Source organism: Mustela lutreola, chromosome 7, assembly GCF_030435805.1.
Source record: "Mustela lutreola isolate mMusLut2 chromosome 7, mMusLut2.pri, whole genome shotgun sequence".
Taxonomy (NCBI): Eukaryota; Metazoa; Chordata; class Mammalia; order Carnivora; family Mustelidae; genus Mustela; species Mustela lutreola.
In genome coordinates this window covers 67,346,333-67,370,716 of record NC_081296.1, presented here as the reverse complement: position 1 = coordinate 67,370,716, position 24,384 = coordinate 67,346,333, and the positions used below count along the sequence as shown (strand labels likewise).

The 24,384-nt window shown below is 43.4% G+C and overlaps 1 protein-coding gene across 3 annotated transcripts in view; it reads left to right on the top strand.

The window, feature by feature from the left end:
- The window catches only part of INO80 (INO80 complex ATPase subunit), a 139,309-nt gene extending 115,172 nt beyond the window's left edge, over positions 1-24,137 (top strand). Inside the window, exons 29-36 of one of the 3 annotated variants that reach the window (XM_059181195.1) lie at positions 7,447-7,519; positions 15,237-15,395; positions 16,147-16,249; positions 17,017-17,105; positions 19,604-19,756; positions 20,062-20,221; positions 20,933-21,148; positions 23,059-24,137. In XM_059181195.1, coding sequence (XP_059037178.1) covers positions 7,447-7,519; positions 15,237-15,395; positions 16,147-16,249; positions 17,017-17,105; positions 19,604-19,756; positions 20,062-20,221; positions 20,933-21,148; positions 23,059-23,276 — 1,171 coding nt within the window. In that variant the 3' untranslated portion in view covers positions 23,277-24,137. Of the gene's footprint in view, positions 1-7,446; positions 7,520-15,236; positions 15,396-16,146; positions 16,250-17,016; positions 17,106-19,600; positions 19,757-20,061; positions 20,222-20,932; positions 21,149-23,058 lie in introns of all 3 variants that reach the window. The other 2 variants (XM_059181194.1, XM_059181196.1) reach the window with 2 other exon arrangements.
- Positions 24,138-24,384: the final 247 nt, after the last annotated feature.

The window sequence follows — 24,384 nt, the reverse complement described above, 5'->3', positions numbered from 1 at the left end:
TTTTTGAATTCAAAATGTGCCTTCTGGGGCACCTGGGTGGCTCAGTGGGTTAAGCCTCTGCCTTTGGCTCAGGTCGTGATTTCAGGGTCCTGGGATTGAGCCCCGCTTTGGGCTCTCTGGGAGCCCGCCTCCCCCTTTCTCTCTGCCTACCTCTCTGCCTACTTGTGATCTCTGTCTGTCAGATAAATAAATAAAATCTTTAAAAAAAAAAAAAATACATGTCTTCTTACCGAATTAGCTACCCTTTTATTTGGGCAATAAAAGAAATGATTTCTCTGTATGAATCAAGATCCTCCTTTATGTGGATAATATATGTGTAGAAAGAAATCCACAAGGCTGTATTTCTAAATGTTAACAGTGGCTGTCTCTGGATATTGACTTATAGTTGATTTTTAGTTTGTTTTCCTTACCTCTTTTGTATAAGTTTAAAGAAAATACCTTCCTTTTTCCTGTTTTCCCTCTAGCACTGTAGTAGTAATACAGTACAGTATGACAAATCGCCGTGATGCCCAATCTGTTCAGCTGGCGGCTCTCAGTTACAGTACTTCTCCCACCTGATAATGAGCCTATGAAATTTCAAGTACCGCCTGCTGGATGCTGGTGGCTTACGGAGTCATAATTATCCTAAGTGCAGGTTCTCATTATAATAAGCAGAGTCTGGTTACTGTTCCCTCCAAGGAGAAAGCCAAGCTCCACTAGCTGGTAACAGGGCTCCTGAACTTAGACCTGGATAACTGAAGAATAGAGCAGATCTTAATGTTCTGTAAATCTCAACAGTTCTGGATTTTTGGACTTTAATTGTGTAGGTGGTTAGTATTTAAGTTTTGAATTCTCGGGAAGAAAATTAAGCACTTAGTCATTTGTATTTAGGCCACAGTTTTTCATTTCTTTCATTTCAGTTTTAAAGCAAGGTTTACTTCAGATATAAAACAGTTTAGCCTAAAATACATTCATGGCTCCACATAGAGTGCCCTCTGATTGATATTTTTTGCTATTGCATGCTTTATAATGAAGCACAAGTAAGGAGATAACCCGTGTTTCGGTTTAGTCTTTTACTCCTATAGCCCATAACTTCTAAATTGAAGATATACATCTGATTTCTTTTTTTTTTTTTTTTTTTTTAAAGATTTTATTTATTTATTTGAGAGAGAGACAGTGAGAGAGAGCATGAGCGAGGAGAAGGTCAGAGGGAGAAGCAGACTCCCCATGGAACTGGGAGCCCGATGTGGGACTTGATCCCGGGATTCCGGGATCATGACCTGAGCCAAAGGCAGTCATCCAACCAACTGAGCCACCCAGGCGTCCCTATACATCTGATTTCAAGTGGTTATTTGACCAACAATGGACAGGGACGATCTGCTTTGAGCCTATTCCACTTGGTTACCTAGGAGCAACTGTGCTGACGGCCTAACCTAGCTTCTCACCTAACAGAAGCTATTGGCAGATTCTTAAATTGATTGAGACATGTATAAGCATAATACAGTTGACCTCCAAACAACATGGTTTTGAACTGCACAGCTCGTCCACTTATATCATGGATTTTTTACTGATAAATATAAAACAGTACTATAAATGTATTTTCTCTTCCTTATGCTTTTCTCTTTTTTTGTAAGATTTTTTATTTATTTATTTGACAGGCAGAGATCACAAGTAGGCAGAGAGGCAGGCAGAGAGAGGAGGAAGTAGGCTCCCTGCTGAGCAGAGAGCCCGATGCGGAGCTCAATCCCAGGACCCTGGGATCATGACCCGAGCTGAAGGCAGAGACTTTAAACCACTGAGCCACCCAGGCACCCCTTCCTTATGCTTTTCTTAATAACTTTTCTCTAGTTCACTTTATTGTAACATTATAATATAAAATACACATAACATACAAAGTATGTGTTAATCAACTGCTTGTATTATTAGTGAGGCTTCTAGTCAGCAGTAGGCTGTTAGTAGTTAAGTTTTTGGAGAATCAGAAGTTATGTCCAGATTTTCGACTATGCCAGGAGGTTGCAACGATAGTGCTTCCCTATAACTCCATCATATTGTTATGTTCCCCCAAGAAAAATTTTTTGACCAGCTGATCTTAGTCTTTTCTTGATTCTGAAATCAAATGAAACATATTTTACTTTTTCCTTGCCTACTCCAACCTAAGAGCTTCAACTCTTAGGTATATCCCTCTGGTCTTTAATATGTATGTGGTTGTATTTACATGTTGATACCATATTGTGGATATGATTGCTTGTCCTGATTTCTTCCACTTAACATTATATATTAAACATCTTCACATATCGTTTAAAAAGTCTTTGTAATCATTTTTAATGACTAATACTCCATTACACTGGATATTTATATTTCTGTTGTTAGAGTGACTATCTTTGTTTACAAAGCTTTGTCAGCATTTTAGTTTTCTTAATAGATTCAGACAAAGAAAATTACTGAGTGAAGGGATTTGAATATTTAAGACTTTTCAAATTGTCGCATTACCCTGTAGAAAATTCTGCCAATTTAGAGTCTGACCAGAGCTGTAGTATGTTGATTTGTTATAATTCGATCTTCTGAATCATAGAGGTACAGCTCTTCTTCTAGCTGACCCAGTGGACATGAGATCCCAGGCTCAGTATATTTTATAGTGATCTTTTAGTGGAAGCGACTAGTAGATGTATCTAATTTATTACTTCTGAAACTGTCCATGTAATTTGTGGAACATTTGTTTGGGCAATCCCAGTGTCGCACAATAGTTTTGAAAAGCTTAGCTCTAAAAGAAGGGTATTTTCACCATTAAATTATACTAAATCTGCTTCATAAATACTTGTTTTTATACAGCTTTCTTGGGAAGCCTTACTTAAGCTTCCAGAGGGAGGAAATGATACTTATTGAGATTCAGTATTTGAGTAGCCATCATTTTAACACATGTGTCTAATATTAGGCAAAATGAGAAAAACAAACTAATGTATCCTTCCCTGCCTACATGATGAGGTAGTTGACTAGAGTTGGAATTAGGAGTAGGACATAATCTCTTCTCATATATAGGGTCTGAACTGTGCCTGTGCTTATAAGATGCTTCCCTGGAAGACCCCTCCAAATGGGAAGTTCTCAACTTCTAAATTTGAGTGACTGATGTAGCCCAATATAGAGAAAAGACAGGTGTTTTTGAAAACAAAAAAGCATGGCTTGCCAAATATTTTCATTATTATAATGAAAAGACATCAAAAAGAAAAAAAGGTGGTTTCAACTGGAGAGCCCTGTGGCTCAAAGGTCAGCCAGAGTAAACAAGAACTCCTATAAAAAGCAATTTACATTCCCTTCATACAAGATTTATTTATGAGGGATCCTTCCAGGAAAAAGTCTGACTGAGACCAAAGACTGTTTGGCCAGGATGTCCTGACTGGGCAACATTCAGAACATGTGATTAGTGCATGATCCTAGAAGCCATTCACAAGGTCTTTGCTCTGGAGTGCCTCAGCCTTCACTTCCCTTCTTACTACCAATGCCATTTACCAAATGGATCCCTCTCTCTCTCTCTCTCTCTCTAACACACACACACACATCATCTGATCCCTTTGGAAAACGTAAGAAAAAGTGAGTGTAGCATTGATTTTTCTTAGAGTGTTCCAGCATTCTGGCTCTCTTTCAGTCATTGAGCAAGTCTTCACTGCATTCGGTTAGGCTACATGCCCAGGACTATTTGGACATTTTGGTGCATAGTGCCTCAGTGGGTCTTTAAACAAGAATAAGAGTGAGAAGACCTAAGCATGTCTATTCTACGTGATTTCATAAGCTCCTTCACAGACCACCCAGAAGCCTGCTCTTGGAGGCCTGTTCAACAGAAACCCTGAGTTGAAATTCGTTTCCAGCCCCCTAGAGGGCACCCAAACCATCCTGTTGCCTTCAGGGATCCTGTTTTCTTCCTTTTAGGCAGAGCCCCCAAAACAGTAATTCACATTATCAGTACTAGATTAATTAAGTTGAAAGGAACTTCTCAGCAGTTTGATTTAGATGTTTTTGTTTATAAATGATCCAGCAGTGTGTTCTAGGATGGATAGTAATTTATTTTAACAATGTGAGGTTTCCATAATCCTTATTTTTCCATATCTGGGGATTTATCTCTGGCTGTCCAGACTATGGAAATGACCCATCTTTCTGCCTCTACCCTTTTTTTTTTTTTTTTTTTTTAAGATTTTATTTACTGGGGCGCCTGGGTGGCTCAGTGGGTTAAGCCGCTGCCTTCGGCTCAGGTCATGATCTCAGGGTCCTGGGATCGAGTCCCGCATCGGGCTCTCTGCTCCGCAGGGAGCCTGCTTCCCTCTCTCTCTGCCTGCCTCTCCATCTACTTGTGATTTCTCTCTGTCAAATAAATAAATAAAATCTTTAAAAAAAAAAAAAGATTTTATTTATTTACTTGACAGAGCTAGAGGGCACAAGCAGGCAGAGGGAAAGAGAGAAGCAGGTTCCCCACTGAGCAAGAAGCCTGATTTAGGACTCAATCCCAGGACTCTGGGATCATGACCTGAGCTGAAGGTAGATGCTTAAGTGACTGAGCCACCCCGGTGTTCCTACCTTGCTTTTTTTTTAAGTAGATACCACATCCAGTGTGGAGCCCAACATGGGGCTTGAACTTGAGACCCTGAGATCAAGAACTGAGCTGAGATCAACAGTCAGACCCTTAACCTACTGAGCCATCCAGACACCCCTGCTTTACCCTTCCTTATTATTGTAGTTCCCAACTGCTTTCTACCTCCCTCCCTGTCTCATCTCCTTCCCCTGCCCCTACCTCTTGCTCAGGCTCTGGACTTCTTTAGGAATTCCCAAGAGTTCCAGCCATTGGGTGGCTCCATCAGCTCTCGCACAGATATGGGAGAGAAGCCTCTGACTGCTGCTTCTGTATCCACCAAAGCAGGAGAGAGAAGTATGGGGAGGGACCGTCTTCTCAGGGTCAAAGAGGGAAAAATTTTTCTGTGGAGATTAGTGTAGCCATGGGAAGCTCAGTCAGTTTTTATTTGCAGCCTCACTGTGGTTAGATACGCTCTTCTGGGCTATGAGGTATCAAGCTTCCATTTACGTCATCTCATATCTATAGGAAAATGTGTTTGCAAACTAGCATGTGCCTTTTAACTTTTTGGTTTTGCCTCTATGTATTAACTATAAATGGGGACATTTTATAATCTAAATAAGTAAAGTTATGAAACATTAAACTTGATGATAAAATTCAAGGATAAACTAGTAGAACTTCAGTGGCATATGAGTGGCCCAGTTCGTTTAAGCGGCTGCCTTCACCTCGGGTCATGATCCTGGAGTCCCAGGATCAAATTCTGCATTGGGCTCCCTGCTCTGCAGGGGAGTCTGCTTCTCCCTCTGACCCTTCTGCCCTCTCATGTGCTCTCTCTCATTCTCTCTCTCTCAAATAAATAAATTAAATCTTAAAAAAAAAACAACACAAAAAACTAGTAGAACTTCAGTGAGAGTAGAGTATAGAGCTTTTGGAATCTGGCCTTATAACAGGCATGCAGACATACTTTGTTATCATTCTGCCTCTAGGAATCTTGTATGTAACTAAATGCAAATAATGGACTGATTTCTCTAGGACCAGCACAGCTTCGTGATTAACCAGGATGCTAATTTCAAAATAGTTCCTTTCCTGATACTCATGTTTACTGTTGATGTGTCATTGCTTAGTCACTTCAGCTGTATTCAGAGCATCCTCATTTTATAGTCCAGGAAACAGACCTTCAGTCAAATGACTTTTTACCAAGGAAGAAAAGCATCAAGGGATAAATAAAATTCATTTTACACTGGAATTTAGTACCTCTTAATACCTCTATGCCGTATCTGAAACTTGAGTCATAATGCTCTTCCGACTAAGTCAGCCAGGTTCCCCTGTATTTTCTAATCTGTTCTATTCCTTTCTTTTTTCTTTAATGTTGTTCAGATCTACTGAACTGAGTTCATGGCCAGTAAGAGGTGTGACCTGCAATTTGAATAACACTGGTCTAAATGAATTTCTCGTTGTATTCCTCATTTTAATCATGAGAAAAGGGATTAGCAGCTTGATTTGAAGGACTGAAGTTTGCTCACTGGTATACTGCAGTTCCTTTCTCTCTGAAATGTTCTGGAAAATAACCTTGGGTGGCAGGAATATAAAAATGCAAGAGAATCACCCCTGGGCATAAAAATATATGTTTATTTATTTAAAAAAAAAAAAAAAAAAAAAAAAAGAAGGACTGCCTTTGCCGTATTCCAAAGTAAAAAAAAAAAAAGATTGTTCGTGAAAACCCTCAGTGTCAATCCACTTGGAAGCCCACTCACTCTCGGGCGCTTTTTTCTTTCCTTTATGTTCTCACCTTCATTTAATAAACTTTCACTTCACTTTGCCCTTAAAAAAAAAAAAATGCAAGAGAATCTTTAAAAATATGCAAGAATTGGGTTCAAACTGAGCCCCTAGTTGTGTGTGTGTGTACATAGATAAATCTTAGATAAATCTTGTGGTCCAAGGCTCCTAACTGTGATCTGGCTTGGGCCCTATTCCTAGAAGGTATTCAGTAAATATTTGTTGTCTGAATGAGTGACAGTGGTACCTACTGATTTTCTTGTAATTCTGGGTTTCTTTAAAAGGCCAAGGGATGTCAAGAGAAACTTGAGGCAACTGTATCCAATCATGGGGCCTATGTTGCCATTCATTAAAAAGTACTTTCTTTCTTTCTTTTTTTTTTTTTTTTTAAGATTTTATTTATTTTTTTGACAGAGAGAGAGAGAGAAAGATCACAAGTAGGGAGAAAGGGAAGCAGGCTCCCAGTCGAGCAGAGAGCCCAGTGTGGGGCTCAATCCCAGGACCCTGAGACCATAATCTGAGCCAAAGGCAGCAGCTTAACCCACTGAGCTACCCAGGCACCCCTTTTAAAAAGTACTTTAAGTCTTCATAGATTGATCCTAAATTCAGCTTAATATGTTGAAGCCATGACCTGGTTCTTAGTACTGACCTCAGGGTCATTTTTCTGGGACTGATTTTATTCTTCTGAAAATGAGTGCTTTGGGAATTAAAATCGTTAGTTTCCACATTATTGGTAGTCATGATTCCTGGGGGAAGCGCCAAGGAATACTGGTTTTTGTACCCTCTGTGTGAACTTCAAATGGTTTGACTTGTTTGAACTACGACTATTATGTAGCTACTTCCATGATCACATGTTTTTCTGTTGAGGTTTGCTACATATTTATAATTATACCACCTATCAGTCCATCAGTATTAGTAGGCAGCAGAAGTATATCTGCACATTAAAAGATGACAACCATGATTTCATTTTAACATCAGAGCACCTTGGTACAGTATGTCAGGAAATGTGGATCAGGCCTGGGTAACCCTTTCCAGTTCTGGACACCACTCTGTTTTCAGAGATCCCTGTCTATTGCCACATGCTTTCTTTCTCTTGCAGTATTCCCTCTTAACATATCTTCTTCCCTTTTCTACAGGAATGACATCTTTGTGTTCCTGCTAAGCACACGAGCTGGAGGACTTGGTATCAATCTCACTGCTGCAGATACAGTGAGTAATAAGAGCACAACATACCAGATATGCAGGTTTTAAATATGTTGTTCAGTTGGCATTACCCTTTACTTTGGGTCACACTTTTTATTTCTTTGCCTCATTATGTTAAAAGATAATAGTTGCATTTTGGCTGGAACTAGGACATTTTAGCTTTCCTTCTGGACTTTGCTGTCCATTCTGTGTGAATAGGTTTCTTACACATTCATTCAACAAATTTTTAGTGAATGCCAACTATGTGTCCAATATTGTTCTAAACACTTGGAGTATCTCAGTGAATAAACAGATTTAAATAATCTGGCTGGGTTAACAATTTGTTTTTAGGAGCTATAACTGAACAAATCAGAAATTATTGTTTTATTGCTTTTATGCATTATTCCACCATGGGAAAAACTCATTTTTTTTTATCCCAAACTTCACAATGAAATTGTTAATTTTAAAAATGAAGACATTGTATCAAAATTATTTATCCTTTCATACCCAGCCTCCTTGGAAGAATACTTCAGTTGACTGAAGTGGAAAAGAACATTCCTTTTGAATCTCAGAATTTTTCCCAGTGTTCAAATATATTTAATAACAATTTCAGTAACCTTGAGACATAAAAATGCATATGAAATTGTTTTGTAGCATGTAATGGCTCTAAAAATGTCATTTTATGTGGCTACTGTGGTGGTGCTTTTTGAAATATAGAGCATGAAAATTCCCAGAAACAGGAGGAGAATGCAAACCCTGTAGAGTCATGGATAAATGAGGTAGAAGGGGGAGAAGAGGTATGAATAGACTCACAAGCTACAGAGCTAGAACTAGAGCCCATGTTCCCTAATCTGCACCCCTAGGCTATGTCCACTCTCTCTCCTTATTAACTACTATACCATAGGGCTACCCGACCTCAAGAAAGAAGCAGATTCTGTAACATCACTAAGTAGAATATACAGAACTCAGCTGTACTTTCCTTGGCACGTAAAGCTCATCAGCCAGTTAACCAGGTTTGGACAAGACTCCATGGCCTAAGAACTGCTGGAAGTGTCGCTGGATCGATGCTAGATCTAACGTACCCATCATCAGCTTCGGTCATCTTAAGGGAAGGCTGTCATTGGTGGTTGCTATGTTGTGGGTTCTCTGACGTGGTGGCTCACTTGATGTGACATCAGAGAGCAGAAATTTGGCTTTCTCTTTACTCCTTGGTTCTCAGCTCTATTTTTTTAAGCATTCCATACTGTCCTAACTTAGTCATAATCTCAATGTGAGTACAGGAGTCACCACTTTCTCCTAGTGAATCTTTCGGAGTCCAGTCTCAGCCCCCAGCCCCATATTAATTCTCTTGGTTTACTTACACCCTTCTTTGTTACCCTTGCTGCTGAGTTTGCCTCAAACTCTCAGGGAGTCTTCATCATCTTACAAGACAAAGGATAAGCTCCTTTACATGGCACACGGTGCCCTTTATTTTGTGGCTTTTATCCTTTTCAGTCTAACTGCCAGACCCCTTCTCCAAATTTATGTTCCAGAAGTAATGATTGACTTTTTGTGCTTGGATGTACCATACTGTATTACACTGCTGCACGAACTCTTTGCTCAGCACCTTTTCCACCTGGTAAACTTCTGTTTATTCTTCAAGATACCATTCATGATTGGGGATGGTTGTTTTATGTGTGCTGGTGTAGCTTCTCTGATAAGGTGACACTTGAGCCAAGATCTAAAGAAAGTAAGAAAGCAAGCCAAGCATGTATCTGGCAGAAGGAAGAGCATTCCGTGCAGAAGAGATAAGTGCAAAGCCCTGTGGCGAGAACATGCTTGGCGTGATCGGACCACAGTGAGCAGCCGTTTGTAGGTGAAACAGAACGGATGAGCAGGAGAGGCTGCCAGATAAGTGTTGTGAAGCAGATCGTGGAAGGCTTCATGGGCTTGTAAGACTTTTGAGATGGGAGGCCCCTGGAAGCATTTGAACAGAGCGGTAACTTGATGTGGCTTGAGTTTTAAATGTATCCCTCTGGTTTTGGGGAATAGTGTGGGAAGATCTACAAGGAGAAAGGTAAAAGCAGGAAGTTCAGGTAAGAGTTAGACACTACGTGATGGTGACTTGGACAGGTGTAGAAGCTGGAGGCAGGCGGAAATAATAGGAATTGCCATGTGTTTTGGAGGCACGGGCTGTAGAGTTTGTTGCTACGTTGGATGTGGGATATGTAGGAGGTGTCAAAGAAAACTCCCAAGATGTTAGACTTAGGCACCTGGCATGATGGAGACATCAATTACCAATTAAAGGGAAGATGCTGGGAGGAACGGGTTTGAGAGGGGAAATTGAGAGTTTGGTTTGGGGTGTATTCAGTTCAAGATTCTTAGCAAACATTGAAGGGCGAGGTCACCCAGGCAGCAGGGTCTGGAGTTCAGTAGAAAGTATAAGTTCATGTAATTAAAACGCATCTCAGCTTGCCTGTCTCAGGTTTGGTCTGTGGTTTCTTAAGTAGTTATTGGAGCACCTGGGTGGCTCAGTCAGTTAAACTTGATTTTGGCTCAGGTCATGATCTCAGGGTCTGCTCACTGGTGGGCAGTGTGGTCTGCTTGTCTCCCTCTGCCCCCCCCCCCAGCTCATTTGCACGCTTTTTCTCTTTTGCAAATCAATAAATCTTTAAAAAGGGACAGGATAGTTCTTCTAGTCATTTATTTGCATAGTCAAGAAAAAAACAGATTTGAGCAAGGAAATCCTGCTTTATGCTTCCAGTATTCACATAATTTGCCCTGTGAGGTTAGGAGCTCCTGCCAGCCACAGAGAAACAAAGTAGGCTGAACCCATCCCTAGAGGAGTAGAGGTAGGAATTCCCTTTTCATCCTAGGAACTAGAGAGAAAGGGCTCTGAATGTTCTGAGTTCCTAGTTCCAAAGTAATTTACATTTAATTTTGAGGGGAAGGCTTTGGGGACCTACTTGTAAATCAGAACCTCCTGGAATACTTCTCAGTAAAATGTTCCTCAAGATTGAAATGAATTTCTAGGTTATGCTTTGTGTGAAATCAGTATGTGTGTGTGTGTGTGTGTGTGTGAGAGAGAGAGAGAGAGAGATTAGAGAAACAATAGGCTTAACTGCTTGCCTGGCATTCTTCCTTTGTCCTAAGATTTATTTAGCTTTGGAAGATTCCCCAGAACCATTTATGGACAAGGAAGAGGTTAGTCAGCCTAAGATGTCAGGAAAAACTTAATGTCTTATGATTGAAAATGCATATATAAACGTGTATTTTGTAAACAGTGGGACTCTGGCCCACTCTGTTAGTTAAAAACAAGATTTTAGCATGTGATTAATGGCCCCTTATTGTTTTGTTCTTTGTATATTTTTCCTAAAGTAGGGATCTCTTTGCATTTGTCTGTCTTTAGTGAGGGGTTGTTATAAACTGCGCTGTTTGTTTTGTTCTTTTTTTTTTTTTTAAGATTTTATTTATTTATTTGACAGAGATCACAAGTAGGCAGAGAGGTAGGCAGAGAGAGAGGGGGAAGCAGACACCCGCTGAGCAGAGAGCCCGAAGTGGGGCTCCATCCCAGGACCCTGGGATCATGACCTGAGCCGAAGGCAGAGGCTTTAACCCACTGAGCCACCCAGGTGCCCCATGTTTGTTTTGTTCTTGGGTCAGACCTGTTTTAAATGCTCACATGTAGAGAAAGAAGGAGGAGCTTTTCTCTCTTGGTGGCAATGTGAAGATTCTTCTATGTCCCATGAGACAATATGGGACAAAGAGCTTTCGGCCTTCCCAATGCTGAGCTCCCACCGATTCTCTTGGGTGAGAGTTTCACCCTCCAAGCATTGGCCCAACTTTTCCGAGTTCCTCTCAAAATGTTCCTGTTTTCTATTTCACTCCCTCATTCCCTGCAACTCCCTCTCATTGACCTATAAAGCCAGTGCCTCCAGCCCTCCTCAGCTGTCACCTCCCTCTCCCCTCATGCCGTCCGGCTTGGCATATACAGCTTCACGGAGGTGCTCTCTCTTAATACATTTCCACTTAGTCATTGCTGGGCCATGCTTTGTGGCCATCCATTGATTTGCTTTCCTCTTTACTGGCTAAGTTAGTTGTTCTTATCCTTTAATTGTTAGTTGTTTTTCTCTAGAATGTCTCACTGAGCTCCATAAACCTGAATACCGAATCTAGGTATCCTCACTTTCCCACTGTGGGGAAACCTTCTATCTGGTTTAGTTTTTAGTTCTCCCCTTCTTGTTTTAGTTCTTTTAGTTCTCCCGTTCTTGTTTTAACTTACCTAGCTTGTGGATACTTCATACTTTTTCCTGATAAGTATTTTTCTTAAGAAAATCTTATTTTAGGGGCGCCTGGGTGGCTCAGTGGGTTAAGCCGCTGCCTTCGGCTCGGGTCGTGATCTCAGGGTCCTGGGATCGAGCCCCACATCGGGCTCTTTGCTCAGCAGGGAGCCTGCTTCCTCCTCTCTCTCTCTCTCTGCCTGCCTCTCTGTCTACTTGTGATCTCTCTCTGTCAAATAAATAAATAAAATCTTTAAAAAAAAAAAAAAAAAAAAAAGAAAATCTTATTTTATTCAAGTCCTCCCAAATTCCCCACCTCTTTTAACCCATTTAAATGATAATTAGTCGGGACGCCTGGGTGGCTCAGTTGGTTAAGCAGCTGTCTTCGGCTCAGGTCATGATCCCAGCGTCCTGGGATCGAGTCCCACATCGGGCTCCTTGCTCAGCAGGGAGCGCCTGCTTCTCCCTCTGCCTCTGTCTGCCATTCTGTCTGCCTGTGCGCGCTCTCTCCCCCTCTCTCTCTCTGATAAATAAAATCTTTAAAAAAAAAATAAAAATAAATAAAAAATAAATAAATGATAATTAGTCACTAAATGTGGGAGTTACTTTGAAGTTAAATTGCCAACCTCTCCCCTTAGCTTTAATTTTTTTTTACCTTTTATGAGCTCAAAAAACCTAAGTTGAATCAGATCTGGTTGCCACTGAGACTTCCAGGAAAAAATGTGAATGTTAAGAAAGCACCTATGAAATGATTCATAATATAGAACTTCCCATTACAAATTCCTGCTGCACCATTGCCTCAGGCTTAGGTAACTAACTAAGGGTACTATCTTTTAGATGAGACATCAACTGTCATTTTCCAGTAATAGTCATTTTATTTTTATTTTTTTTTTAAGATTTTATTTATTATTTGACAGAGAGAAATCACAAGTAGTCGGAGAGGCAGGCAGAGAGAGAGAGGGAAGCAGGCTCCCTGCTGAGCAGAGAGCCCGATGCGGGACTCGATCCCAGGACCCTGAGATCATGACCTGAGCCGAAGGCAGCGGCTTAACCCACTGAGCCACCCAGGCGCCCCAGTAATAGTCATTTTATATGTGTTGAGCAAGTAGTGTTTCTCCCCTATCCAATCAGAGGCCTCCATTACATTAACTCTGTCTTCTCATCCTTGTTCTCTCTGAAAGTTTAAAGTAGATTTTCTATAATTTTGCATATCCTGTTGAATCTCCAAAATATCCTGTCATCAGATTTGCTCTGCTCCTTTACAAATGTAAGCATTGTGTGCTTCGAAATCCTAGGTCTGTGGACACTGTGGATAGCAGTAAGTTTTCACAATGATTTTCTTTTCTTTGTCAGGCAGTTAGTAATTTTCTTCCTGAGGATTCTGACTGATGCTAAAAATTGTGGGATTATACCTCATGTAAAAGCAAGACAAAAGATGCAGCATCAGAAAGAGCCAGTGGCAGTGTCAGGATGGCCGAGTGGTCTAAGGCGCCAGACTCAAGCACAGCTTCCAGAAAGAGCCAGTGGGGGTTTTCCTATTGTAGGCAATAGTGTTGAAAATGCTGATGCCTTTTGTCCATCTTCACTCAAAGTCTGAATTCTGCAGAGAATGGCAGAATTGTGTCCAATTTTAAATGAGAGAACAAATAAATTACTTCGGAGTAAATCACTCAGTTTACATTTTTAGGCTTGGTCTAGTGTTGATCGGTCCCCTTAGAGATTCTAGTATTAATTGACTAGTATTTGTGGCATTCTTCTTTACACTGATGGATGCTCTCTGTCCTACAATATGACTAGATAGAGATTTTTTAAATAATACACATGGAATAATTGGACACCCATAGAAGATAGTGATTAAGTAAGAACTTGGGCCAGGATAGGCAATGCAAGGTATTGTTAATAGTGCAGGTTGTGGAAGGAGCCTGTTAGGACTCAGGCCAGTCTCTTTCTGATTGATAAAGGAAACACACAAGGTTTGTGTGAAAATTTAGTGACCCATGTATGCACACTATTGCCAGATACATTGTAAGTGCTGAACAGATTTTCACCATTATTATTGCTAGTAGGAATCCATGAGGAATAGGAAAAGGGACATTGTTACAGTCAGGAAAAATCAGGGAGGCCTTCTTGAACGTGGGAAGCTTGAATCAGACCTTAAAGGACCAATAGAGAAGAATTGAGGGTCTATAGGTCAGAAAAAAAGCTTAAGCAAAAAGTGGTGCAGACAGTCATAAGTGAGGAGCACTGAAGAGACCTCTCTAACAGAAAGGAAGGGACATGTTTATTTTAGAAAAGAATAGAAATGAAGTTGGCTTAGTATAGCAGGACCTGATTGTTAAGGGGAGTTTGGGCTTGGTGTGTTACTGTGTAACTGGCAGGGAAATAGAGTGGGCTAGAGTGGTACCCAAAGTAGACTTAAAAAAAAGAGAAACTGAACTCTTGAAAGCCTGCTGGTCTGACAGTGGCAGCGATCCAGGTGTAGGTGATAAGGTCCCAGTTCAGAATAGGGACAATGGGACTGTAAAAACGAGAGGTTCGTTCTGAAGAAGCAGTGGCTAGATTTGGTGACTTGCTTGAATATGGATGAGGACACATGAGGACCATTTGGAACTGGCTTTCTTTCAGGAAGTCTCCTGTATTGAATAGTAGCCTCAGGGCTGAGGACCCAGGAGTCTTGGCTGTAGGATCACTTTTGGGGAAGAGGAGAGGAGAGTACATTCTGCTGTTCTTTATGTTTGTTGTTCAGCAAACCAGAAGTAGCTTATAGGAAACCTTTAAATGTTTCTTTGCTGAATTCAAGGGATAGGAAATAGGAGCTGGAGAATGCCAGGAAAGCTATGCCTATCCCTTACCATAGTAGACTAAGTGTTAAAGAGAAGGCTTTCAGAGATGCTGGGCTGGCTCAGTTGGAAGAACATGTAGCTCTTGAACTTGGGGTCATGAGTTCAAGGTCCACATTGAGGGTAGAAATTGCTTAAATAAATACATGAAAACTTTAAAAAACAGAGAAAGAAAGAAAGAAGGTTTTCATATTCCCCCACCTCATAGGCCTACCAGGTACTTAGGCTCTGTGATCCTAGATAAATTCTGTAATTTCCTTGTGTCTCAGTTTCCTCATCTATAAAATGGGGGTCTTAATAGTACCTAAATCATAGTGATTATGGGATTTAAGTGAATTAATACACATAAAGCAACTAGAACAGTGACTGGCACATAGTGAGCACTAAGTATTAAGTAGGTAACTATTAATATTATTGCTGTTCCCTCTTTTTAAATGAAAATCCGGGGTGGGGAGGTGGGGGAGCTAGAGTATGTCTCTTTTGCCCAAGGCAAGTGAAAGACTGGCTTGGTTTTTATGAGTAGATGTGCATTCATCTTCATGCCCTTAATGCAGGGGCTGCAAGTGACTGGCTTGCCCTCAGAATTCCTGGTCTTGCCATAAGAGATGTATTTGTCTTTGATGTATTCTTGTTCTGCCCGTGCAGGTGATTTTTTATGATAGTGACTGGAACCCCACTGTGGACCAACAGGCCATGGACAGGGCCCACCGCTTGGGGCAGACAAAGCAGGTTACCGTGTACCGGCTCATCTGTAAAGGCACCATTGAAGAGCGCATTCTACAGCGAGCCAAGGAGAAGAGTGAGGTAAGCAACAGGCAGAGGAAGTAGTGCAGTGGTGGAGAAGCTGGAAAGTCAGCCGCGTGTACTGGGCTAAGACTCTTGCCTTCCATGGATCAGAAGGGGATGAAAAGTTCTTCTGAATAGAAAATAAAATCAAGTCCCACTGCCTTGGCTATTCATTCCTCACTCCTTTTCTGTCCTAATGGTGTCTACAGGCTAGATAGGGCTGTGGTTCATGGGAGGGTGACACCAGTCATGGCTCTCCTGTTTCACATACTTTCCCATTCAGGGAAAGAAAGAATGACATTTGAGCTCTTCCTAGTACTCTCAATTTGACGATCTCTAAGTTGTATGCCAGATTTGCTAGTTTCCTTGATTTTTTTTTTAAGATTTTATTTATTTATTTGACAGATAGAAATCACAGGTAGGCAGAGAGAGAGGAAGGGAAGCAGGCTCCTTGCTGAGCAGAGGCTTGATCCCAGGATCCCGGGATCACGACCTGAGCTGAAGGCAGAGGCTTTAACCCACTGAGCCACCTAGGTGCCCCTTCATCTTGATTTCAATATTATTGGATCTTCTAGCTATCAATTAGCAGTCCCAAGCAAAAATAGTTTTCATTGTTCTTTCTGTCGGATAAATAATCTGGATGAGCTGGTGAGATAAATGAGAATCAAGTGCCAGAGGAGCAGATTGAGAAAGATGTCACCTTCTTTCTGGATATTAGCCATAAGGGAATGGGTGCCTGCTGGTGATGTTTTGATCTGCTTTGGTATAGATTCAGCGGATGGTGATTTCTGGTGGGAACTTCAAACCAGATACTTTGAAACCCAAAGAGGTAGTTAGTCTTCTTCTGGATGATGAAGAGCTGGAGAAGAAATGTACGTACTCTATACCTCTTACTAAAGCTCTCTCTTCCCTACAGAAAATTTTTCTCTGTCCCCTCCCATCTAAAAATGATAGGGCTCCTTAGCTGTGTGCTAAGGGTAAGCAAAGCCAAAGACTATATTTGGGGAGAAATGTTTTTCATGTTAAATTAAAACCCAAACAAGAATGTGTTACGGAGTAGAAGGCAAAACTCAATTTGTTTTAAAAGTACTATGACTTTGAATAAATTTGCATCAGGGAGGCTATATCTCTAGACTCCTCAGCAGTAATGAATTTACTCTTTCTGTCTAAAGAAATGCTTTTACGGAGAAGTTGGGAAAAACACACTGCTATAGTACTTCTCCCATGTATTGCTGACTTTGAGAACAGTTGGTTTCAGAATTACCTTGTGAGCCTCTGGGGATGTCAGTATCACATCAAGGAAGTATGTCTTACAGTGCTCACAATAGCCACCACCTTCTAAAACCTTTTCAGGACTCTGCAACCGTATTAAAAGGTTGAAAAGAAAAGAGGAAAGAATAAAGTCAAGAAATGGACCATGACAGTTTAACCGAATGATGGTTTGAACCCCAAAACTGTTAAAAATCCAAGAACTCTGTTCCCTCTCCATGTTAAAAAACCAGTTAATCTGCCCTAGACCGAAGTCCTGTCCTAGAACATAAATACCAGAGGATGTGGCCAACTTAATTTCAGAGAATGAGGATTCTGATTACCACAGGCACTTCATCAGATCTTCACATCTTTTTTATTTTCTTGTTAGTGAGACTGCGGCAAGAAGAGAAACGGCAGCAGGAGGAAACCAACCGAGTCAAAGAACGCAAGCGCAAGCGGGAAAAGTATGCAGAAAAGGTATCTCAAGGTTGGGTGGCCATCAGGGACCAGTAGGGGACAGGGCAGTGCTTTAAAAAAGGCTTTGGGTCCACGGTTGGTATCCAGCTTTAGCTCTGTATGTGGTGAGTAGTAGTTCTATGCTGATTGACATTTGACCAGGAGAAATGTGGCCTTGGTAGACAGGTAGTCCCCACACAGACCTACCTTGTTTGGTCGCATGGAATTCTGGAAACTATTTGTTGGGGTTGTTGCAAAGCATGGGGCTAAATATGGATGAGATGAATCTTACTTACATTATCAGATTCCACAGAATCTTAGAAAAGGCCTAAGAGGTCATTATATCCAATCCTACTTTAATTCTGCTAGTCATCTGCTGTCAGCAAAAGAAATCACTGGCCAGTCTGTTCATCTTTTTTTTCTCTAATTTATATGAAAGATTAGAGCTGGTTTTTGTCTCCCTTCTGACATTTCCCACTTAACCCCACCAGGCCAACTGCAAAATGGAATGTAGTTCCCCTTACATTTCTCCCTGTCTTGCTGTTTCTGCCAGAGTTTTATTTCAGTGATCCTTATTCCTGGTCTTTATTGAGAAGTGAATCCAAGTGAGGCTTTCAGGATTTATTCTCGTTTCAGGAGTCAGCCCATTGGTTCCGACCAGGTTCCCAGATTTAACACTGAAGTATTGTTAGTTCAGAACCACTTTACTAGCTTCCAGAAAGTACTTCCTAATATTTTCTAGTGGATTTGGTTTACCTTTGAGTCGTGCTGCCCTTCCCACTTTTATCAGCCCTGGTCTTGGATAAGATAGCTACCATGGGCTTCAGGCATGTGGATCGCTCTGGGTCCTCAGGCCAACCAGTTGTCCAGGCTTCATTTCCATGGACTTTGATTTGTCTGAAGCCTATTGTCTGGCCACATGTTAACACTGATTCTGTAATAAGTGGAGGTTGAGTTCTTCCCCTTATCCAAGCTTGTGTTAGACCTCATGTCCCTTGTCCCTTTGGCCATATGACCTTGACTGATAGTCAGCAGCCTCGGAGCTTGTCTGTATGACTTGACCATCTTCCAGTAGATACACCAACTCTTCCTTTTGTAAAATCCACACCCTCATCTGTACCTTCTGCTAAGCAGAACTGTCTCTAACATGAAGGATGCCTTGGTACTCACTATATCAAAGTTGAAAATCTAGGAACTGTGACTCCACCCTCAAATCTCTAACCCATTACTTACTACTATTTAGAATTAAAATAGCTTCAATATTCAGAAATAACATCAAAGAAGAAAAGATGGGGTTTGTTTTTTATTTGTTCATTTGTTTTTTTAGCCCAAATTCAGTAAATTTACTTTGCAATACAGTTGATACCATGAGCATTATTGAGCCAACAGGATAGCAAAATAAAAAGCTGTCTAAAGTTAAAGGCACAATACATTAACAAACAAATGACCCTCAGTCACGGAATTATAAATGCAGTTTGGAATGGAGGTTGACGGGAGGGGAATTAATCCAGACTACAGCAATGAAATCCTTGAACCACAGCAGGTGGTTTTCTAATACAGAGTGTTATAGGGTTTACTGATTTTGCATCAGAAGCCATCCCTGCTCTGAGTAGAGAAATTTCAGATAGCGGTGACTGGGTGGCTCAGTGGGTTAAAGCCTCTGCCTTTGGCTCAGGTCATGATCCCAGGGTTCCAAGATCGAGCCCCGCATCGGGCTCTCTGCTCAGCAGGGAGCCTGCTTCCTCCTCTCTCTCTCTCTGCCTGCTTCTCTGCCTACTTGTGATCTCTGACTGTCAAATAAATAAATAATCTAAAAAAAAAAAAAAGAAGAAATTTCAGATAAACATCCAGTGGTAGTATAAACCACACAAAGACATTAACCCTGATGTAGGGGTGGGTACAGATGCCTTTAGATGCAGTGAGTGGATGTGATTCTTAGAATTTTCTAAGCACATTCTGCGATTTCAGGTCCCTAATCTGTAACAGAGCCCTAGATAGTTCTAGACCTGCTTAATGTAGCTCAACCCATAAGCATTTACATGTAAACTGAGAAAGTAATGACAAAAGCAACTCATTATTTCTTGGGTATGATAAGAACCTTTGTCCTCCTTATGCATACTTAAAAAGAAGGCAGAATGAAAACAGATGTGCAGAAAATACACTAAAGGCACTGGGCCTCCCTCTTGGAGGACGGAATCAGTTCCATCCCTGTGAGTGCTGTGGCTGGGACATGCCCCTCAAGGGTCAGGCTTTGTGCAGCCCTGATGCAGTGTGACTGGCCCGCCTTGCACCTCTGTATTACTGGGGTAGAATATACATAAATTCTTCTTAAGCTTTTCCTTTCCTTCTTCCTTAGGAGTTTTTTCCTTCCTTAAAAGTATGCTAATTGGGGAGGGGGGAAAAACCTGCCAGTTTATAGAGAGTCAGATTTCTGTCATCACTTTCTTTTCCAACCCCTTTTCTTTTGGTGCCTATCTTCATGCTTTTTCCAAATTTCTTGATTTGTGTGTTCCCAGAAGAAAAAGGAAGATGAATTGGATGGGAAAAGGAGAAAGGAGGGTGTGAACCTAGTGATCCCATTTGTTCCCTCGGCTGATAACTCCAACCTCTCTGCTGACGGGGACGACTCCTTCATTAGCGTGGACTCGGCCATGCCCAGCCCTTTCAGTGAGGTGAGGCTCCTTTTAGATGCCTTCATCCCGGCAGTGGGGACTATGTCCTGATCTGGTAGCCTTCGCTTCTCCTGGAGTTCTCCTGCCTTGGGGAAGGGGGCTGCACATGGAATCCATAAGGAAAAAAGGAAATGAGGACAGGCTGGCTTCTCTGGAGCCAGAGCAGGGAATTTTACCCTCAGGAACGAAGCCAGGCAGGAGAGGGAAATAGTGACAAGGGCTGAGAAACACGTCCTCACATGGGTCTGAGGGCCATGGGCTGTGGGCACCAAGAACGGTGGTGATCTCAACCCTTCCTCCTCCAGATCTCCATCAGCAGTGAGCTGCACACCGGCTCCATCCCCCCTGATGAGAGCAGCAGTGATATGCTAGTCATCGTGGACGACCCAGCCTCGTCAGCCCCCCAGTCTCGGGCCACCAACTCTCCTGCCTCCATAACAGGCTCCGTTTCAGATACTGTGAATGGTGAGTGGTACTGCTGTCTCGTACAGCTTGGGCCTGGTCCAGTGCCTCAGGAGAGGTGTTGGTTTCGTGCTGGATGAAGTCCCAACTCCTACGATCATGGCATTTTCTACTATCTGTGAAGAAGAGTGGAGTGGAGGAAAAAGGGGAATTGATAGGCTTATTCTTTCACTAGCCCTGTCAAGTGAAAGGGAGAAAGAACTTTATAAAGATTTCAAACTTCTTTGTTTTCTAGTCAGCCCTGTATTTCATATTCCACCTTCATTTTTGCTAGTTTTTAATTAAAGTTTGCTTCTCTGGGCCTTTCTTCACTTTGGTCTGTGGGGCCCAGTGGTGCTATTTCTTGAGGAGCTCTAGCTTTAAAACTTGGGAGTAAAAGCTGACTCAACAAGGCAGGAGCACATTGAAGCACACAGGTGAACCACAGGCAGTACACGCCTGGGGTTCCTTTAGTAATGATCTAGTTTAAGGAAGAAATTCAGTTGTAATGCAACCACTCATTTCGAATGAAAAGCAACTTAAGGAATCCGGCTGTGTTAACTGTTCAGAATTCTTACTAACTCTGTGACTCCTTGGCCCAGCCATTAAATGGAGACGGATCCCTCCATGGGAATCCTAAAAACCCCGAGAGCCAGCCCTACCTGTCCGCGGAAGATTCTGTTAACATGTAAAGAGATTGACTCTTTTTCCCTCTTGGCCCATTTGTTCCCACAGGAATTTCCATTCAGGAAATGCCATCTGCAGGACGTGGTCACTCAGCTCGAAGCCGAGGCCGCCCCAAAGGTTCAGGAAGCACAGCCAAAGGAGCAGGGAAAGGCCGGAGCAGGAAGTCCACCGCGGGCAGTGCTGCTGCAATGGCAGGAGCCAAAGCAGGGGCCGCGGCAGCCTCAGCAGCAGCCTATGCTGCATACGGGTACAATGTGTCTAAAGGTGCGGAGGCCCCGGGGCAGGGGTGAGCTGTAGGCTCCATTCTGGAGAGGGACCGTCTAGAGGGTCTGTGGAGTGTTCTGCCCAGAGAGCAGGTAGGGCACCCCCTGGGCCAGGAGGCTCCTTCCCGGAGGCCTCATTGGGTTTTGCTTCTGTACTGAGCACTCCTGACTCTGCCCTTGCCCTTGTGGCTTAGTACAGTTTCACCTTCGAAGTAGAAGTAACTACAAAGAGAGCTGAATTGCTGGACTATACTGCGTTAAATAATCATAGTTCTTCCTGCTTTGAGAACTGATGTTTTTTCCAAGATGCATGTTTTAGTAATTACAGTTCAGTCATCTGGGCTAGCATTGCCTGCGTTCGCCACCACCCGCGCCGTGTGCGTGAGAGTGTAACACATGGCCCTGCTCTGGAGTGAGTAGTGGAAGTGAGAAGAGGGAGCCATCTGTGGACTGTGTTTAACAGCAGTGCACGATAGTGTGCGTGTACTGAGTGACAGAAAGGGGGAGGCCTTAATTGTAGCTGTAGCTCGGAAGAAGGGGGAAACGGTGGACCTGAAGACAGAGTTGCCAGGCTGTAATTCAGAAAGGAGGAGAAGGATGACGAAGGAAGTGGCATATCCGGGGCCACCGAGCAGGTCAGTCAGGCCGTGCTCAAGAGGGGCAGTTGGAGTCAAGAGAGGAAACACATGGCAGGACCTGATGGACAAGAGCTTCTCAGGTGTGGGATGAGGAGCTCTGGAAAGGGAGGTGGCTATGGTGAGCTCGGCGTGTGGATGTTGATAAGCGCAGCCTGTAGGACAGCTATGAGGGGTGTGAAGGAGAGCGCCATTTACCGCCTTGTCCACATTCACAGCCTGGGTTTGGTGTTTAGCTGAGAGTGTTGTAGCAGGTGTTGCCCATGACTGGATGGAAGGTGTTTAGTAAATGTGAGTCCCCCTCCCCATCCTCCTATGGCAGGAATCTTATGGGTTTGTTCGTTCAATGAGTATGATATATACTTAGTCCAGCATTTCTTAACCTTTTGTCGGCTCATCACATCATGGGAAAACAGCAGTCATATCAGCAGTCAAGGCTGCCGTGGCAAGGGTCTCACCCAGACAGACAGAGCACAACACCCATCAGGCTTTCTTCTGGAGATCTGGTCTGAGAAGGGGCAGGAGGGGTGAAGGAGGCAGAATGTCACGAGGAAAATTGACAATGCTTAGTGACTGGGAATGGGAAAACCAGGGAGAGGACCAATGCAGAGATTCCCCAGCAGCTCCAGGGTGGATGGGAAGAGGCGGTTGTGTGCCCACCAGGCACTCAGTACTCTTTCAGGATAGACCAGTCCGCAGGAAACAACTAAAGCAGATCAGACAGTATGTTAGGAGGTGTAAGTGGATTTGGCTCTACAAGGAAGAAAGAGTTGTCACCCTGGGAGCCATCACTGAGGATGAGCAATTTGAACTGGGTCCCTGAAGTGGCAGAGCTTGGGGAATGGGGGACATCTTGTGAAGTAAAGGAGTGAATAGGAGCAGCTAATCACAAGTGGTGTCCCAAGAAGGAAGAAAGAATATGTAAGAAAATACATTAGTGCCTAAGAAGTTCCATGCCACCCTGCTTCCTTGGCTTCCCCACATTGTGTGATGTGTGCTCTGCCTGTGAGCATCAAGGTGACATCTTACTCCTTGTGGATGAGGTGACGTGGAGAAGGCTGAGGAGGTGTCGTTTTTCCCTGAAAAACACATCCCTCTTACAGAAGAGACAGCTGACAGGAGAGCAAGCAAATGTGCTAGGAAGACATTGGTAAGGAATGGGAGGGGCTGCCCACAAACTCACCTCCAGCAAACTCCAGTAACCAAGGTCGATTCCTGGGGCAGCTCGGACAGGCCTGGTGCCTATACCTACTTGTCTCTTTCTTCATACCCACAGGAATCTCTGCCAGCAGTCCTCTGCAGACGTCTCTTGTTCGGCCTGCTGGCCTTGCTGACTTTGGACCTTCAAGCGCCTCTTCTCCCTTGAGTTCCCCTTTGAGCAAAGGAAATAATGTTCCTGGGACTCCCAAGAGCCTCCACTTGACCAGCAGCCTAGCCCCAGACTCCCTGGTCCGGAAACAGGGCAAAGGCACCAACCCCTCTGGAGGACGGTAACCACCTGGACCTTCTAGCTTCCTTCAACCAAACCAGGGGCCAGAGTCATGGCCCACATGTGGTCTTTGGATGGCTTGCCCAGTGCAACGTCTTACATCCCAGGTCAGAGGGCAGAGATGACTAGTTGCAGCAAGGGAAAAACAGGCAGATGGTTGGTGTGAGCACTTTTCTCACCTGTGTCTCAAGAGGAGTGCTCTGGGAGGCCTGTTAGGAAGAAGGCCCAAGGACAGAGATAGGCCTTGCAGCATCTCAAGTGAACTTGACAGCCACATCTTAAACCTCGCACTAAGGAAGGGCCTGACATAAACCCCCTTTAGATGCTCAGGCACACAGTCTCCCTCCCCATTCCACTTGGGCTCTGGCCATCTCCCTTGCAGAGGCTCTGCAAGTGCTGTGAAGAACCTTCCACGGTGGAGACATCTCTTAGGGCTGTGATTTCCTGTAGGGCTAGGAAAGGAGGAAATCATGTATCTGGCATCCTCAGTTTTTGGGCAACTCCCCATGTCTCCAGATCCCATTTGCCAGAGTGTCAGAACCGAAGAGAACAGCGAGTGTGTGAGAAGGTTAGTGGCTCGTGAGGGTGACACAGGCTAGAGGAGGCATGCCCGGAGGCACCTGTTTTCCCAGCATTTCCTCCCCTGTCCTGCATGGTTCACACCAGAGAACCTTCAGGTCCCACCAGCAACTGTAGCAGCAGCTTCCACCCCAGGACTCCCAGAAGCCAGTAAAGAGACCAGGAGCCACCTTAATCAGCAGGACATCCTCACTGCCCCTCTTGCAGACTCCCCTTGCCCTTCCTGAATGCACAGTCTCCCCATCCCTGCCCTTCAGCCCCCTGCTTGGCTGTATGCACTGTCTGTATTGCACTGAGAAAGGAAGGGACAGCAGGAGTGAGGCGGAGAGGATGGAGAAAGGGCAAAGCTGAGCACCAACCCTCCTGGCCCCACCTCCACCCGCCTGAGCTTGCTTCCCCCCAAGAGGGGCAAAGGGGTGGTGTTTGCATGGGAGGTGTTTCTGCCTGCCCCCAGCCTGATGTCCCTGGTGGAGCGGGTGCTTCCGTGCGGGCCAGCCTCTAATTTGCACACCTGAAAATCGCGGAATTGAGTTT